This window comes from Spea bombifrons, chromosome 12, assembly GCF_027358695.1.
Source record: "Spea bombifrons isolate aSpeBom1 chromosome 12, aSpeBom1.2.pri, whole genome shotgun sequence".
NCBI lineage: Eukaryota > Metazoa > Chordata > Amphibia > Anura > Pelobatidae > Spea > Spea bombifrons.
In genome coordinates, this window is record NC_071098.1 from 26,856,482 (window position 1) to 26,874,593 (window position 18,112).

The window sequence follows — 18,112 nt, forward strand, 5'->3', positions numbered from 1 at the left end:
GGAAACACACAACCACACTCTACAAAAATATATATATGAGTTGGCGTGGACTTCAAATCCTAGGGATGGTTTCCAAACCCAGTCCGGTCCAGTCCCATCAACCAGTACATTGTACATGCGTATCAAGAAATCTCTGGAACACAAAATAGAAAGATCCACACGGAAGATATCTAGAACATAGAAATTCTCTTCTATATGTCACATATGCATGTATATAACCGCTACTGTACATCTGATCTACATTGTATTAAGTTACTTTATTGTAGATACAATGGACCATGTCATAGCCTTTTGTTTTGGCAAGTGAATGAAGTCATCTAGGACAACATTCCACATCTCTGTTGGTCAATATTGAAGAACGACCGTTAATCCGTACATAAAAGGAGAAATTATACGCTAGGCGTCTGGGATTACTAGAAAAGAAGAAAAAGAATATCTTGTGTGCCCCTTAAAGAGGTGGAAAATTTACACAAACAAGCGCAGCTTGATTTCAGCAAAGGATGTGGTAGAACCTGCCGTACCTGCAAACTTTCTCCTCCCCCATTCCAATAGTCCATCTTATAAAACAGAGAGGCAGCTCGACATCCCTCACATTCTTCCAAGTTAGACAGCTTCTTGGAGAGTGTAATTCTGGTGACCGTGATGTCCGCGCAGCCAGAGTAACTCAACTTGGAAGGATCTGGAGTCTACTTTTTGAGACGGTGTTCTACGTGCTAGCTGGCACCATGAGTATTCTCCCAGTCATAGTACTGGCTACACTTTGCCTATTCGCCAAGGTATCATCCGACAAAAGTGGTAAGTATTCATAATTTTAACAAAAATCACAATATTTTTTTTTTTTTTTTTTAAGAATTATGGTACAAATCGCTATACTTTGACCATTTAAGACATTTAGATCATAAAAAAAAATATTAATTTATTTTATTATATTATCTAATTTTTTTGCAACAGCCATTTTTTTATTTACAGATAAAAAATGTATCATTCTCCTTCTTTAATAATATTATATTAATATTTAAAAAATGTAAAATTCTAGAAAATAATCGGGACTTCATGGACAGATTATTTCCTGGAAAATAGCATAAAAGCAGCCACTCCACGTGGGGGGGGGGGAAAATATTTTTATTGATGTGATTATTTGGATTTTTTTTTTTTAATCAATAGTAGTCTTGGTGAAACTGTGAAAAAAATTAAGTGCGCTGCAGAACGCCAACAAAAATTAGGCTTTTGATGAAATATAATGATAGAAAAAGCAACATTTAACTATTTGTGGGTGAATTACAATGCAATGCGTTCCTCTATTTAACGGCAGCTAACGTCTTCTTTAATTATATTTGCAAAATGTGTATTTAATACCACTGTTGCCCCTTCATGGTCCATTTTGGGGAAAAAAATACCATTACAGCAAAGCAAGGGTACGTTTTAATACAATTTTTAACATTTGAATGATACTGATTAAAATAATGAAAATAATTAAGATGGTTCTAAAACAATAATTGATCATATTCAAATTTCCGTGCAAGCATAGCAGCCTATAATACACAAACAAAAGTGAAATATTTTTTTGTGTTTTTATAAGAATTGTTTCTTTTGTATAAATATAACATGTCGCGGTAGCGTGCAGTACGGGATATTGATACAGGATTAGTGACAATTCATAGTAAAAATGCGATACGGTCTACCTATTGTCTTCCCCGTGCATGCGTTACCCAAACAGGTGAGCAAATTTTCTAAGAATGCGCCCAGGGGCAACCCGTCTTTCACCCCCCCCCAGTCCAGCGAAAACCTGGTGGACCAGAAAATGTAGATTTTGTAAAAGGCAGAACTACATATTTTAGTTCACTGGATTGACAGAAAATGGAAGGAATTCACTAATTGGTAGCCAAGATAAAAAGTCTCTAGGCGCATGCCTACGTCACATCAATACGCTCTATCCATGTAATTCTGCATGCACCTGCCCTGTGACGGGGTTATGTATAAATAATAATTGTGGAGCATAGTGGTAAAAAAACCAGGGCAGTAACCATAGCAAAGAATGGGATGATCGGTGATTTCTCTTCTTCTTCACCCTTAATCACCAAGATGTTCTACTGCAGCAGTTCCTTTGGGTTTGCTTGATATGTATCTGTAGATGTTTCATTTTCTTGCGAAGAGTTTCTGCATTGGCTGGTCCTTCCCCCCCCCCCGAGCCCAACAGGACAGAGTAGTCCCATTAGTGAATAATTTCTCCAAGGACGGAGTTCTTGACACTGGACCCCACTGGGAAAGATACTACACGTCCAAATCATACGAGGGCCAAGTTGCCACCGTGTTGTCCCATTGATGTCTTTCCATTCTTAAATGTCTTCTTCTAATGACCATGACAGGGATAGACAAGGCAGAGCTGCCTAGACCCTTTACTTTTGGGGCCCAAAACTAGCTGTCTCTTGGGCCATGATGGAGGTCTGTGCGCTGGCTTTTCCTCCTTGGTGTCCTTGGCTCTTCCGAATGTTGTTCAGTGATGGGATACGGCATCATAACCTGGAACCTGGCATTAGGTGGCACACATACTCGCTATCGACGAGACCTGCATAGTCATTACTTTCTGAATTAGGGCACCTGTTTTCAAGCAGGGATTTCAGCTTCTATATATTAATAAGGAAACACCAACTGACAATATGAAGGAGATACTTCTAGATTGTAGACCTCGTGAAGTTCCTGGTGTGACTGGCAGCGCATGGTGGAAGTTCATGCCATGCCAGGGGCTGCCTATACCTGCTCCAAAGGCCATTTGGAACCAACCTGGATATTTAATGGTAGCTTTCGCTTAAAACCGAAATCAAACAGTCGCCAAACCAGTTTTACAGAAGAAATCCTTCTTTGGATTTGTTTTATGAGAAAACATGTTGTTTTTTTTAAGCCTAAAATCCACGTCTTAGTATTTTCTAGAAAAGAAGAACTATAAAAAGTAAAAGAGCGTCGGCGAGCACCGGCAGTGCGCCACACGTTGTAACGTTAGCATTATTGTGGTTTTAAATCAATTGCTGCCAAATGCTCTTTTAGTACCTTTTAATCTAATTGAGTGATTACGATAGCCTAGAGGCAGAAAAGGCAAGCCTGGTTACACAGCCATCGTACTTTCATTTACATAACAATTGTTAAAGGGAAAATGTGACTACAAATAGATATAAAACAGCGTTTCTAACAAGTATTCCTGTTCTTGGCACCTAAGTCCCTTTATCCATTTTTTCCTCCCCTGATGCCTCTCTAGGAGCTCGGAATGTTTGCCGAGGATCACATACTAATGCATAATATTTTTATAAATAGCGTGGAATAAAATACATTCTGCTTCTTTTAAATCTCTTACTTTTACTTTTTTACTTACTATCTAGACTTAAATATTATTATTATTATTATTATTATTATCCAACAACCATTTTTTAATTTACAGATAAAAATGTATCATTCTCCTTCTTTAATAATATTATATTAATATTTTTAAAATCTAAAATTCGAGAAAATAAATCCCTTTTAAATATAACATGCCCGTTACCGAGGGATTTCCAGACTGTCGTCGGCGTCGTATTGCGCAATTAATACTCTGGTGCCAAAAAGCGTCAAAGTCAAACAGAAATGACGCTTTAAGGATGGGCTTCAGGAATGAAAGACCTATGTGTTTCGTCTCCGTGATTTTTTCGTCACGGGGAATCTTAATGGATCCAGTTCAGGTTTTTTTTTGTTTGTTTTGATCTTACTTTTCTAGTTGTTGCCCTTAGTGATTTATAAATAACTCTTAAAGGGGGGGGGAATGGAACTGGTTGGGCACCTATAGGGCGAAGAACAGCCTTTAAACATCTTCACGTAAAAAATGTAAAGTGAGTTTTATGAGGGATTTCTCGGTGTAGTAAAGTGGGTGATGGGTGCGGGGGACGACTGTACGTTATGAGTCATGAACAAACACTCTCGGTGACATTAATGTCAAGGTCTGTCTTCAGTCAATAGAGATCATGGTGAACTGGTGAACAAGTTGGTAAAACCTGACGGACCAGAATAGAAGTGTGTATATTGTTATATTCACATATCAAGTCCCTGGTCCCTCACCCTATTAACCTCTACCACTTCTGATGGAAGGCTATTCCACGTATCCTACACTGAAGGGTAGAAAATGAAGTCTAAACTCTGGTTTTAGAACATGGACTCCTGTCCCAGGATGTCTCCTCTTCCAGTATTCTCCAGTAACCTCAAGTATATTCCTTCTCGTATGTCTTAACAATTCTTAACCTGTGAGCCGTGAATCCTTTTAGTAACTGTTCTTTTTTGGACTAACTCCATAAATACATCAGCTACTGTAAAGTGATAGTCTGACTGTATATTTGTTTTCTCCAACAGCAGGTTGCGTCTACAACGGAAAAGTCTACAATGACGGCGATACGATCGTTGACAACTGCCAGATATGGTAATAAATTAAAACTTTAATCCCACAATTCTGTAATTTTAAGGGCCATCGCCTATAGAGGCAACTTTATTCTTCCGATGCTCAAGGTTCTGTAAGGTATGAATCCAAGGAGGTTCAGCCAAGTTGGCTCGGTGTCAGGGCAGCCACAGATCCCGGCAGCTGGTATGGCTGAAGATGTTATATAGTGTGATCAGGGTCTAGGTTTATTAGTACCCCGGTCAAAGTGTATCTTGTTTCTGAAGTGCCCTTACTGCATTTGTTTATGAAAGAATCTGACGGTAATGCTCTTCAGTGCCCTGGACCATCGTCAAGCCTTGGTTATGGATAAGTCCCTTAGATGCAGTTGGAAGATTGCACTTGATACCAAGAATTATTGACTATTCTGTTCTCGCATATTGAGGATTATGTATATAAGGCAATTTTGGTGCAATCACCATAGCAACCAATGGAGCATTCCTCTTCGTTGCTCCACGGTTAAGAATTAGGGTCACAATTATCCTTTATATCACTATTGCCTCAACAAATGAACAAAATCTCTTTCTGACATTTGAGATTTCGACTCTTTTCGGTTTTCCGATGGTGAATTTGTAGTTTTGAAGTTTGAAGCACAATCACGATTGAAAGAGCTTGAAATAAAAATGTAATAATAGCTTATTTTTTAATTTTCCTTTGCAGTGAGTGTGACAATGGAGAGATCAAAGACTGTTCATTCAACGTGAACTGCCAAGGTAAGGGAGATTTTAATTATTTTAATACCAAATTTTCATTGGCCTTTTCTGTAGAGCCTTCAGCTTCAGCCTTCCGCCCATTTTTCCTGATGTAACGACTCAGACCTTAATCAATCGTTGGTCTCATCTTAGATTCAAGATATGCCTTTCCCCTGCATGTTTAAATTCCCTCAGGGCATTTGCCCCCAATAAGACGGGGGCTTTAACCATTCAAAACATATTCCATTGTCTTCATCTCTTGAACTGGAAACAGATAAAAAAGCCCCCCGTCCAGAACCATTTACTGAAGTCAATTACCAAGATGAACCAGATGTGATTGGAAGCAGCGAGTCAAACGCCTCCAACCGCGAGAAGCGTTCCGTGGATACCTGTAAGTATAAACCGTGCCCCATTATTGCTCTGAATCCGGTTCCTGCAATCAAAATGACTGTATAAGTTACCTATAACATCCAATATATTCTTTAACACGACATTTTCATAATATGAATCCATGTTAATCTCAATTACATGTTTATTATTTTACTGATATACCCAACTTCAACTGTGTTTTAATGGAATTACTGGTGGGAGTTTAGCCACCTGTACTGTAAATTTCTGAAACATTTGCATTTTGTAGCTATCAATCACATCTGTTCAGAGGTCCCACTAGAGAACTAGAGGAATCTTTGTAAATTTGAAAGATTATATCATGATATTACATCCTTAAGTTTGTGTGAAGCCCTGCAAATACAGCCAGCGGAGACACGCTGAAGGACCTGGTCTGTTGCGTCATGAGTGGTTCCATTGCACACTTCATGGCTATATTTTAGGCTTGATCTCAAGTTGCATCACGACAAGCCTGGTCTTAGGTCATACTACCTTCTCATTATGATGTTTTTTTGGCAACTAAAGTCAATATTGCCCAATGTTCCATTTAACTTACCACGGACATACTGTTGTCCAGTGCCTTTTATATAACTATCTTTATTATAGCCGTTGGGCTCATCTTAGATTCAAGATATGCCTTTCCCCTGCATGTTTAAATTCCCTCAGGGCATTTGCCCCCAATAAGACGGGGGCTTTAACCATTCAAAACATATTCAATTGTCTTCATCTCTTGAACTTGACACAGATAGAAAAGGCCCCCGTCTAGACCCATTTGATGAAGTCAATTACCAAGTTGAACCAGATGTGACTGGAAGCAGGGAGCCAAAGGCCTCCAACCGCGTGAAGCGTTCCTTGGGTATGGCTCAAAACCTCATGAAAGGACCTTTCAAGCAGGAGGTCAAAGTGAACGCAAATCAAGAGACCCGTAAGTATAAACCGTGACCCATTATTGCTCTGAATCCGGTTTCTGGGATCAAAATTACTGTATAAGTTACCTATAACATCCAATATATTCATTAACACAACATTTTCATAATATGAATCCATATTTCAATTACATGTTTACATTATTTTACTGATATATCCAACTTCAACTGTGTTTTAATGGAATTACTGGTGGGAGTTTAGCCACCTGTACTGTAATTTCTGAAACATTTGCATTTTGTAGCTATAAATCACATTTGCTCAGAGGTCCCACTAGAGAACTAGAGGGACCTTTGTAAATTTGAAAGGTCTGTTGTGTCATGAGTGGTTCCATTGCACACTTCATGGCTACATTTTAGGCTTGATCTCAAGTTCCATCGTTCACAAGCCTGGACTTAGGTCATAGTACCTTCTCATTTGTTGTTGGTTTTTGGCAACTAAAGTCAATATTGCCCAATGTTCCCTTTGACTCACCACGGACGTGCTGTTGTCCAGTGCTTTTTACATGTGGAGTGTCTCTAGGTTTTTAAACGGTTTGAAGAGATCTCATCTCCAAAATAAATCATATCTAAATTAAGTACCACATTACCATAATTTATACGTGGCGATTAAGATTTTGTGGAACCTAACATGATGTAAGTGTGAAGACTACCTGTGTTTCTTTTGATTGATGATCCACCGGCACTCTTTTCATCAGATATCCAGATGACAGCTTCTAACAATAGTTAAAGTAAACGGTAAAAGTACCATATGAACCCCATCTTCTTAATGGTGAATGAATACAATGCTAATCGAACTGCAAGAAGAAAAGATGCCAAATAATCTAAAAAACAATAATATAATATTATTTTCCCATTGAAACAGGTGTGGCGGGCGTGAATGGGAATGTTAATTTGGGTGGATCAAACCTCAATTTGGGTCTTGGACTTGGTCATGGACAACAGATCTCAACTTCTAGCAGTGTGGAGAAGAAGACAATCATTGGTGGAGAAGTCAATGGAGGTCTAGAAGGCAAGGGTAAGTAAAATCTTACTGAACACAGTACAGCCATCGGTAGAAATCGGGGGATGCATCCTTTCTAAATAAAGAATAGTTTGTCATATTTTATTTCGTTCTTTTAATAGTGTGTGGCCCACAAAAAAATTATCTAAATGAAGAAAAGCATTCTAAAATAAAGGTTATATTGTATGAAAACTCTGAACAACACTGTTGTCCTAATTCAACCAGAACGCAGCCCTCAGAGGGGTATTCTAAATAACAAATAATAAAAGTAAAACCTATTTCTTCAAGTCTTTTCCAGTGTATATAAAATCTTGTATCGAAAGGGAAATAGTTATTAGAGATCAATAACAAATTTGATGTAAAATGTAATGAGTGCTCATTTATACAGGTCTGCTGGGATTGAATGGCAATGTAAACCTTGGTGGTGCTAACCTCAATTTGGGTGCTGGTCTGGGCCATGGTCAAGTGGTCACCAGCAGTGAAGAGAAGAAGACAATCATTGGTGGAGAAGTGAATGGAGGCCTAGGAGGCAAGGGTAAGAAGAAGCATTTTTCACACTAGTTTCCAACTACCAACTGTTTGTGTCGTAAAAGCATATTAAAGACCCAAATTTTACTTGAATATCCAATAGGTTCTGAGGACCTTTCCTTTACAATAAACTGCTTTATTACCTAGACGTTGTAATGAACGACAAACAAGTGTTAACATGTAGCCATTATTACTCATTTAAACAGGTCTGCTGGGCTTGAATGGCAATGTAAACCTTGGTGGTGCTAACCTGAATTTGGGTGCTGGTCTGGGTCATGGTCAAGTGGTCACCAGCAGTGAAGAGAAGAAGACAATCATTGGTGGAGAAGTGAATGGAGGCCTAGGGGGCAAGGGTAAGAAAAAGCCATTTTTACACTAGTTTCCAACTACCAACTGTTTGTGTTGTAAAAGCGTATTAAAGACCCAAATTTAACTTGAATATCCAATAGGTTCTGAGGACCTTTACTTTACAATAAACTGCTTTATTACCTAGACGTTGTAATGAATGACAAACAAGTGTTAACATGTAGCCATTATTACCCATTTAAACAGGTCTGCTGGGCTTGAATGGCAATGTAAACCTTGGTGGTGCTAACCTGAATATAGGTGCTGGTCTGGGTCATGGTCAAGTGGTCACCAGCAGTGAAGAGAAGACAATCATTGGTGGAGAAGTGAATGGAGGCCTAGGAGGCAAGGGTAAGAAAAAGCCATTTTTACACTAGTGTCCAAAAGGGTAAAAGGTTACAAAAAGGGTATTAAATGCCAAAATGTAAGTTGAATATCCATTAGTTCTGAGGACCTTTACAATAAACTGCTTCATTAACTATAAGTTTTAATAAATGGCAAACAAGTGTTAACCTGTAGCCAATATTACTAATTTAAACAGGTCTGCTGGGCTTGAATGGCAATGTACATCTTGGTGGTGCTAACCTGAATTTGGGTGCTGGTCTGGGTCATGGTCACGTGATCACCAGCAGTGAAGAGAAGAAGACAATCATTGGTGGAGAAGTGAATGGAGGCCTAGGAGGCAAGGGTAAGAAAAAGCCTTTTTCACACTAGTGTCCAACTACCAACTGTTTGTGTCATAAAAGGGTATTAAATACCCAAATTAGCTTGAAAAACCAATAGGTTCTGAGGACATCTACAATAAACTGCTTTATTACCTAGACGTTGTAATGAATGAAAAACAAGTGTTAACCTGTAGCCAATATTACTAATTTAAACAGGTCTACTGGGCTTGAATGGCAATGTAAACCTTGGTGGTGCAAACCTGAATTTGGGTGCTGGTCTGGGTCATGGTCAAGTGATCACCAGCAGTGAAGAGAAGAAGACACTCATTGGTGGAGAAGTGAATGGAGGCCTAGGAGGCAAGGGTAAGAAAACCCCTTTTTCACACTAGTGTCAAACTACCAACTGTTTCTGTGGTAAAAGCATATTAAATACCCAAATTTAGTTTGAAAACCCAATAGGTTCTGAGGACATTTACAATAAACTGCTTTATTACCTAGAAGTTGTAATGAATGACAAACAAGTGTTAACATAAAGCCATTATTACTCATTTAAACAGGTCTACTGGGCTTGAATGGCAATGTAAACCTTGGTGGTGCAAACCTGAATTTGGGTGCTGGTCTGGGTCATGGTCAAGTGGTCACCAGCAGTGAGGAGAAGAAGACAATCATTGGTGGAGAAGTGAATGGAGGCCTAGGGGGCAAGGGTAAGAAGAAGCATTTTTCACACTAGTTTCCAACTACCAACTGTTTGTGTCGTAAAAGCGTATTAAAGACCCAAATTTAACTTGAATATCCAATAGGTTCTGAGGACCTTTACTTCACAATAAACTGCTTTATTACCTAGACGTTGTAATGAATGACAAACAAGTGTTAACATGTAGCCATTATTACTCATTTAAACAGGTCTGCTGGGCTTGAATGGCAATGTAAACCTTGGTGGTGCTAACCTGAATTTAGGTGCTGGTCTGGGTCATGGTCAAGTGGTCGCCAGCAGTGAAGAGAAGAAGGCAATCATTGGTGGAGAAGTAAATGGAGGCCTAGGAGGCAAGGGTAAGAAAAAGCCATTTTTACACTAGTGTCCAAAAGGGTAAAAGTTTACAAAAAGGGTATTAAATGCCAAAATGTAAGTTGAATATCCAATAGGTTCTGTGGACCTTTACAATAAACTGCTTCATTAACTATAAGTTTTAATGAATGGCAAACAAGTATTAACATTTAGCCAATATTACTAATTTAAACAGGTCTGCTGGGCTTGAATGGCAATGTACATCTTGGTGGTGCTAACCTGAATTTGGGTGCTGGTCTGGGTCATGGTCAAGTGATCACCAGCAGTGAAGAGAAGAAGACAATCATTGGTGGAGAAGTGAATGGAGGCCTAGGAGGCAAGGGTAAGAAAAAGCCTTTTTCACACTAGTGTCCAACTACCAACTGTTTTTGTCATAAAAGGGTATTAAATACCCAAATTAGCTTGAAAAACCAATAGGTTCTGAGGACATCTACAATAAACTGCTTTATTACCTAGAAGTGTAATGAATGAAAAACAAGTGTTAACATGTAGCCAATATTACTCATTTAAACAGGTCTGCTGGGCTTGAATGGCAATGTAAACCTTGGTGGTGCAAACCTGAATTTGGGTGCTGGTTTGGGTCATGGTCAAGTGATCACCAGCAGTGAAGAGAAGAAGACAATCATTGGTGGAGAAGTGAATGGAGGCCTAGGAGGCAAAGGTAAGAAAACCCCTTTTTCACACTAGTGTCAAACTACCAACTGTTTCTGTGGTAAAAGCATATTAAATACCCAAATTTAGTTTGAAAACCCAATAGGTTCTGAGGACATTTACAATAAACTGCTTTATTACCTAGAAGTTGTAATGAATGACAAACAAGTGTTAACATGTAGCCATTATTACTCATTTAAACAGGTCTGCTGGGCTTGAATGGCAATGTACACCTTGGTGGTGCAAACCTGAATTTGGGTGCTGGTCTGGGTCATGGTCAAGTGATCACCAGCAGTGAAGAGAAGACAATCATTGGTGGAGAAGTGAATGGAGGCCTAGGAGGCAAGGGTAAGAAAAGGCCTTTTTTCACACTAGTGTCCAACTATCAACTGTTTGTGTCGTAAAAGCATATTAAATACCCAAATTTAACTTGAATATCCAGTAGGTTCTGAGGACCTTTACTTTACAATAAACTGCTTTATTACCTAGAAGTTGTAATGAATGGCAAACAAGTGTTAACATGTAGCCAATATTGCTCATTTAAACAGGTCTGCTGGGCTTGAATGGCAATGTAAACCTTGGTGGTGCTAACCTGAATTTAGGTGCTGGTCTGGGTCATGGCCAAGTGGTCACCAGCAGTGAAGAGAAGAAGACAATCATTGGTGGAGAAGTGAATGGAGGCCTAGGGGGCAAGGGTAAGAAAAAGCCATTTTTACACTAGTGTCCAAAAGGGTAAGAGGTTACAAAATGGGTATTAAATACCCAAATGCAGTTTGAATATCCAATAGGTTCTGTGGACCTTTACAATAAACTGCTTTATTAACTATAAGTTTTAATGAATGGCAAACAAGTGTTAACCTGTAGCTAATATGACTAATTTAAACAGGTCTGCTGGGCTTGAATGGCAACGTACACCTTGGTGGTGCTAACCTGAATTTGGGTGCTGGTCTGGGTCATGGTCACGTGATCACCAGCAGTGAAGAGAAGAAGACAATCATTGGTGGAGAAGTGAATGGAGGCCTAGGAGGCAAGGGTAAGAAAACCCCTTTTTCACACTAGTGTCAAACTACCAACTGTTTGTGTGGTAAAAGCATATGAAAGACCCAAATTTAACTTGAATATCCAATAGGTTCTGAGGACCTTTACTTTACAATAAACTGCTTTATTACCTAGAAGTTGTAATGAATGGCAAACAAGTGTTAACATAAAGCCAATATTGCTCATTTAAACAGGTCTGCTGGGCTTGAATGGCAATGTAAACCTTGGTGGTGCTAACCTGAATTTGGGTGCTGGTCTGGGTCATGGTCACGTGATCACCAGCAGTGAAGAGAAGAAGACAATCATTGGTGGAGAAGTGAATGGAGGCCTAGGAGGCAAGGGTAAGAAAAAGCCTTTTTCACACTAGTGTCCAACTACCAACTCTTTGTGTCATAAAAGTGTATTAAATGCCCACATTTAGCTTAAATATCTAATAGGTTCTGAGGACATTTACAATAAACTGCTTTATTATTTAGAAGTTGTAATGAATGGGAAACAAGTGTTAACCTGTAGCCATTATTACTCATTTAAACAGGTCTACTGGGCTTGAATGGCAATGTACATCTTGGTGGTGCTAACCTGAATTTGGGTGCTGGTCTGGGTCATGGTCAAGTGATCACCAGCAGTGAGGAGAAGACAATCATTGGTGGAGAAGTGAATGGAGGCCTGGGAGGCAAGGGTAAGAAAAACCCATTTTCACACTAGTGTCCAACTACCAACTCTTTGTGTCATAAAAGCGTATTAAATACCCAAATTAGCTTGAAAAACCAATAGGTTCTGAGGAAATCTACAATAAACTGCTTTATTACCTAGAAGTGTAATGAATAAAAAACAAGTGTTAACATGTAGCCAATATTACTAATTTAAACAGGTCTACTGGGCTTGAATGGCAATGTAAACCTTGGTGGTGCTAACCTGAATTTGGGTGCTGGTCTGGGTCATGGTCAAGTGATCAAAGGCAGTGAAGAGAAGAAGACAATCATTGGTGGAGAAGTGAATGGAGGCCTAGGAGGCAAAGGTTTGCAAATTTCTCTATAATAGTATTGTTCAACTAGCATTGAAAATGGAAGCTTCAAGGGTTAACAGGTTTGTTGTGCTTGAATGAAAGTGTAAATCTTGGTGGTGCACAAGTAAATTGGGGCGGTTACCATACATTGTAATAACCTTCTAGTTAATAATGCTATTTACTCTTTGAAACAGGTGTACTTGGCTTTAATGGTAAAGGGCATCTTGGTGGTGGCCACCTGAATTTGGGTGCTGGTCTGGGTCATGGAAAGAAAGATATCGACACCAGCAGTGAAGAGGATAAGACAATCAATGGTGGAGAAGTTAATGGAGGACTAGAGGGCAAGGGTAAGTAACCCCTGATCTAATATTTTATCTAACGGGAAACTAAACTAGCAGACTGCAGATTATCGAGTGAAGGGCATCATGTTTTTTCATAACTAGTATCTTATTCATTTAGTAGTATGTAGTCCCCAAACAGATGCCTAGTAATGGAATACAGCCCTCCATACAAAACTGTAGTGATGGAAAAGGATAAAATGCTGTTCAGAAATAGCAGTTGCCATACATTTTAATTACTTTATCGCTAATAGTGTTATTTTTCCCTTTAAACAGGTCTGCTTGGCTTAAATGGCAAAGTCCATCTTGGTGGTGGCCGCCTGAACATAGGTGCTGGACTTGGTCATGGAAGGAAAGACATCGACGTCAGCAGTGAAGTGAAGAAGGCAGTCATTGGTGGAGAGGTTAATGGTGGTCTAGGAGGCAATGGTAAGAATAAATCTCTGTAATGCTATCGTTGAACTGGCAATGAAAATAAAGACTGCAAGGTTTATTGGGTGGTTCCCTTGTCCTTAATACTCTATTCTTAACAAAAGGTTTGTTGGGCTTGAATGGCAACGTACATCTTGGTGGTGCTCACCTAAACCTTGGTGGTGGACTTGGTCACGGAAAGGAAGACGTTGACACCAGCAGTGAAGAGAAGAAGAGACTCATTGGTGGAGAAGTGAATGGAGGTCTAGGAGGCAAAGGTATGCTAATTTCTCTATAATAGTATTGTTCATCTAGCAGTGAAAAGGGAAGCTTCAAGGGTTATTGAGTGTTTCCCTTGTTCTTAATTGAGAACACAAGGTTAAGTAACCTCTGATCTAATATTTTATATAACGGGAAACTAGACAACCAGACTGCAGGTTATTGAGTGGAGAGCTTTTTTTATAAGTAGTATCTTATTCATTTAGTAGCATATAGTCTGCAAACTTATGCTTAGTAATAGTATACAATCCTCCATAACAAAATGTAGCGATGGAGAAGAATAGAATTCTATTTAGAAATTGCAGTTACTGTACGTTGTAATTACCGTATCGTTAATAATGTTATTTGTCCCCTTTAAATCAGGTCTGCTTGGCTTGAATGGTAAAGGGCATCTTGGTGGTGGTCGCCTGAACTTAGGTGCTGGACTTGGTCATGGAAAGAAAGACATCGACGTCAGCAGTGAAGAGGATAAGACAATCAATGGTGGAGAAGTTAATGGAGGACTAGAGGGAAAGGGTAAGTAACCCCTGATCTAATATTTTATCTAACGGGAAACTTAACTAGCAGACTGCAGATTATCGAGTGAAGGGCATCATGTTTTTTTATAACTAGTATCTTATTCATTTAGTAGTATGTAGTCCCCAAACAGATGCCTAGTAATAGAATACAGCCCTCCATACAAAAATGTAGCGATGGAAAAGGATAAAATGCTTTTTAGAAATAGCATTTGCCATACATTTTAATTACGTTATTGTTAATATTGTTATTTTTCCCTTTAAATCAGGTCTGCTTGGCTTGAATGGCAAAGTCCATCTTGGTGGTGGCCGCCTGAACTTAGGTGCTGGACTTGGTCATGGAAGGAAAGACATCGACGTCAGCAGTGAAGTGAAGAAGGCAGTCATTGGTGGAGAAGTTAATGGTGGTCTAGGAGGCAAGGGTAAGAATAAATCTCTGTAATGCTATCGTTGAACTGGCAATGAAAATAAAGACTGCAAGATTTATTGAGTGGTTCCCTTGTCCTTAATACTCTATTCTTAACAAAAGGTTTGTTGGGCTTGAAAGGCAACGTACATCTTGGAGGTGCTCACCTAAACCTTGGTGGTGGACTTGGTCATGGAAAGGAAGACGTTGACACCAGCAGTGAAGAGAAGAAGACACTCATTGGTGGAGATGTAATTGGAGGTCTAAGAGGCAAGGGTAAGAAATGTTTTTTGTTATATTATCGTTGAGCTTACAATGAAAATGGAAGCTTCAAGGATTATTAAGTGGTTCCCTTGCTCTTAATACTTTGTCCTTAAACTGGTTTCTTGAGCTTGAGTGGTAATGTAAATCTTGGTGGTGTATAAGTAATTTGGGGTGGTTACCATACATTGTGATAACCTTCTAGTTAATAATGCTATTTAATCTTTCAAACAGGTCAACTTGGCTTGAATGGTAAAGGGCATCTTGGTGGTGGCCACCTGAATTTGGGTGCTGGTCTGGGTCATGGAAAGAAAGATATCGACACCAGCAGTGAAGAAGAGAAGACAATTGATGGTGGAGAAGTTAATGGAGGACTAGAGGGCAAGGGTAAGTAACCCCTGATCTAATATTTTATCTAACGGGAAACTAGACTAGCAGACTGCAGATTATTGAGTGAAGGGCATCATTTTTTTTATAACTAGTATCTTATTCATTTAGTAGTATGTAGTCCCCAAACAGATGCCTAGTAATGGAATACATCTCTCCATACAAAACTGTAGAGATGGAAAAGGATAAAATGCTTTTTAGAAATAGCAGTTGCCATACATTGTACCGGTAATTACTTTATTGTTAATAATGTTATTGTCCCCTTTAAAACAGGTCTGCTTGGCTTAAATGGCAAAGTCCATCTTGGTGGCGGCCGCCTGAACTTAGGTGCTGGACTTGGTCATGGAAAGAAAGACGTTGACACCAGCAGTGAAGAGAAGAAGGCAGTCATTGGTGGAGAAGTTAATGGTGGTCTAGGAGGCAAGGGTAAGAAAAATTATCTGTAATGTTATTGTTAAACTAGGAATGAAAATGAAGACTGCAAGCATTTTTGGGTGGTTCCTTTGTCCTTAATACTTTATTCTTAACAAAAGGTTTGTTGGGCTTGAATGGCAATGTACATCTTGGTGGTGCTCACCTAAACCTTGGTGGTGGACTTGGTCATGGAAAGGTAGATGTTGACACCAGCAGTGAAGAGAAGAAGACACTCATTGGTGGAGAAGTGAATGGAGGTCTAGGAGGCAAAGGTATGCTAATTTCTCTATAATAGTATCTAGCAGTGAAAATGGAAGCTTCAAGGGTTATTGAGTGGTTCCCTTAATGCAAGGTTAAGTAACCTCTGATCTAATATTTTATATAACGGGAAACTAGACAACCAGACTGCAGGTTATTGAGTCAAGAGCATTTTTTTATTAGTAGTATCTTATTTATTTAGTAGTATATAGTCTGCAAACGGATGCTTAGTAATGGTATACAGACCTCCATACCAAAATGTTACTGTACATTTTAATTACCGTATCGTTAATAACGTTAATTTCCCCCTTTAAATCAGGTCTGCATGGCTTGAATGGCAAAGTCCATCTTGGATTTGGTCACGGAAGGAAAGACATCGACGGCAGCAGTGAAGAAAAGCATTCACACATTCATGGAGAGGTGAACGGAGGTCTAGGAGGCAAGAGTAAGTAAAAATCCTCTATAATACTATTGCGATATGAATATGTAGGATTCCGAAGGTATTGGATTGTTCATGTTTTTCATTATAATTTACTCTTAAACAGGCTTGTTAGGTTGGAATGAAAAACAAAGTAGAAATCTAGATTTAAGAGCTCATCGTTATAAACTAATTTGATGCATTTCAATAAAGAAACACAGAAAATCTTTTAGTGAAGGCTCTATAGGATCACAAAATTTGAATAAACAACTGTTGGTACCCTTTCTTGCTCTTTCTAACACTTTCTTTTTTTATTAAATATTCACAAAGGAGGTCGTTTTGGAGCGAAGGGCATAGCTGGCAATGCATTTGGGCTCAGGAAGGACAAGAACATTAAAATCAAAGGCAAATTCAACAAGAAAGCATCATCTGAAGAAGAAGAATCAGAAGAGACATGTAAGTAGTGTTACTTTACTAAAAATGAAGTAGTGTTACTTAACTAAAACTTGTTTAAAAGTTATATAATAAGTAATATCACACGAGAATGGGTAACAAAGCAGGACAGCACACAACACAGTTAGTACCGTTTTGTAGAAAGAATTATGACCATTGTCTAGACTACAATTACATGGTCCCAACACAGTTCAACCCACTAACCATGAACAAAACTATATAAAGAGGTCAGCACGCCATTACTAATATATTCTTATAATATTATGAGATCTTGTGACTTGTTTTGTCGAAACACCAGGGAGATCTCATGGATGCCAGCATTCTATAGAGTATATATCTTGTTTAATGTGGCAGATTTGTTACTTTCTGGCTAACACTTAAGGTCCAAATAGTTCAGATGCTCCATCATTTTTTACATAATGGAGCACTTACAGAAATAGTGGTCTATAAACATCTTGGTAGCCTCATGGCCAATTAAATGTTGTTGTGTACTCTTCCTAGGGTTCCTTGTTCTTGGCAAACCTCAATGATTAATTTGTCATCATTTGTCTCGTTCTTTTATTTAGCTGAAGAAGAAGAGACAGATGAAGAAAATACCAACACAATTGTTGTTCCAACTCAAACACCAGTTATCATCAATGAACCTACAGTTGTTACTGAAAATGTTCCCCTGCTGTACGATAATGAACAAATTGCGACAGAAAAGAGTAAGTACCGACAAAATACTGAAGGAACTCACCAGTATCAGGCATGTTGATTTCTATACCTTCAGAGAAATGGGACCAACTCACCCTGAAATGGCCAAGCACTTAATAGCCTGTCCTACAGTGCGTTCTCACTCAGGAACATCTGAAGTGTTTGCTCACTTGTGCCATTACAGTGGAAAAATCACCATTGACATATCAATCCCACCCACAAGGGCAAACCAGAAACGATCTTAGATGTAAATATATTCCATATGTTGTTTGCCAGAGATGTTTCCGGTAACATAACCTTTTTTATTCACTTTCCAGATGAAGAAGAAGACAAAGAAAAGACTGAAGAGCAAAACAATGAGAACAACGATGTAGTAAGTGTTCCAAGCGTTGGTCAAGAAGAACCTGAGATTCATGCCCCAGAAAAGGGAACAGAGGAAAACCAAGTGGTAATCCCTGAAGAGACAGATGGAGTCATAAGTAAGTATGGATTTTCTTAATTTCCTACCTCAAATTAAGGATT

At 38.9% G+C, this 18,112-nt stretch overlaps 1 protein-coding gene across 1 annotated transcript; it reads left to right on the top strand.

Moving 5' to 3' along the window:
* Positions 1 to 596: 596 nt before the first annotated feature.
* LOC128469972 (uncharacterized PE-PGRS family protein PE_PGRS54-like) lies at positions 597 to 18,093 on the top strand. Its single transcript, XM_053451790.1, has 34 exons — positions 597 to 795; positions 4,369 to 4,435; positions 5,111 to 5,163; positions 5,417 to 5,533; positions 6,275 to 6,454; positions 7,318 to 7,470; positions 7,844 to 7,990; positions 8,190 to 8,336; positions 8,536 to 8,679; positions 8,870 to 9,016; positions 9,210 to 9,356; positions 9,551 to 9,697; positions 9,897 to 10,043; positions 10,235 to 10,381; positions 10,574 to 10,720; positions 10,915 to 11,058; positions 11,259 to 11,405; positions 11,597 to 11,743; positions 11,943 to 12,089; positions 12,284 to 12,427; positions 12,620 to 12,766; positions 12,949 to 13,101; positions 13,369 to 13,521; positions 13,629 to 13,781; positions 14,146 to 14,298; positions 14,567 to 14,719; positions 14,827 to 14,979; positions 15,199 to 15,351; positions 15,625 to 15,777; positions 15,885 to 16,037; positions 16,343 to 16,468; positions 16,772 to 16,897; positions 17,461 to 17,601; positions 17,908 to 18,093. Exons 1-34 carry the CDS (start codon positions 726 to 728, stop codon positions 18,087 to 18,089), a joined length of 4,788 nt encoding a protein of 1,595 aa, XP_053307765.1. The 5' UTR covers positions 597 to 725; the 3' UTR covers positions 18,090 to 18,093.
* Positions 18,094 to 18,112: the final 19 nt, after the last annotated feature.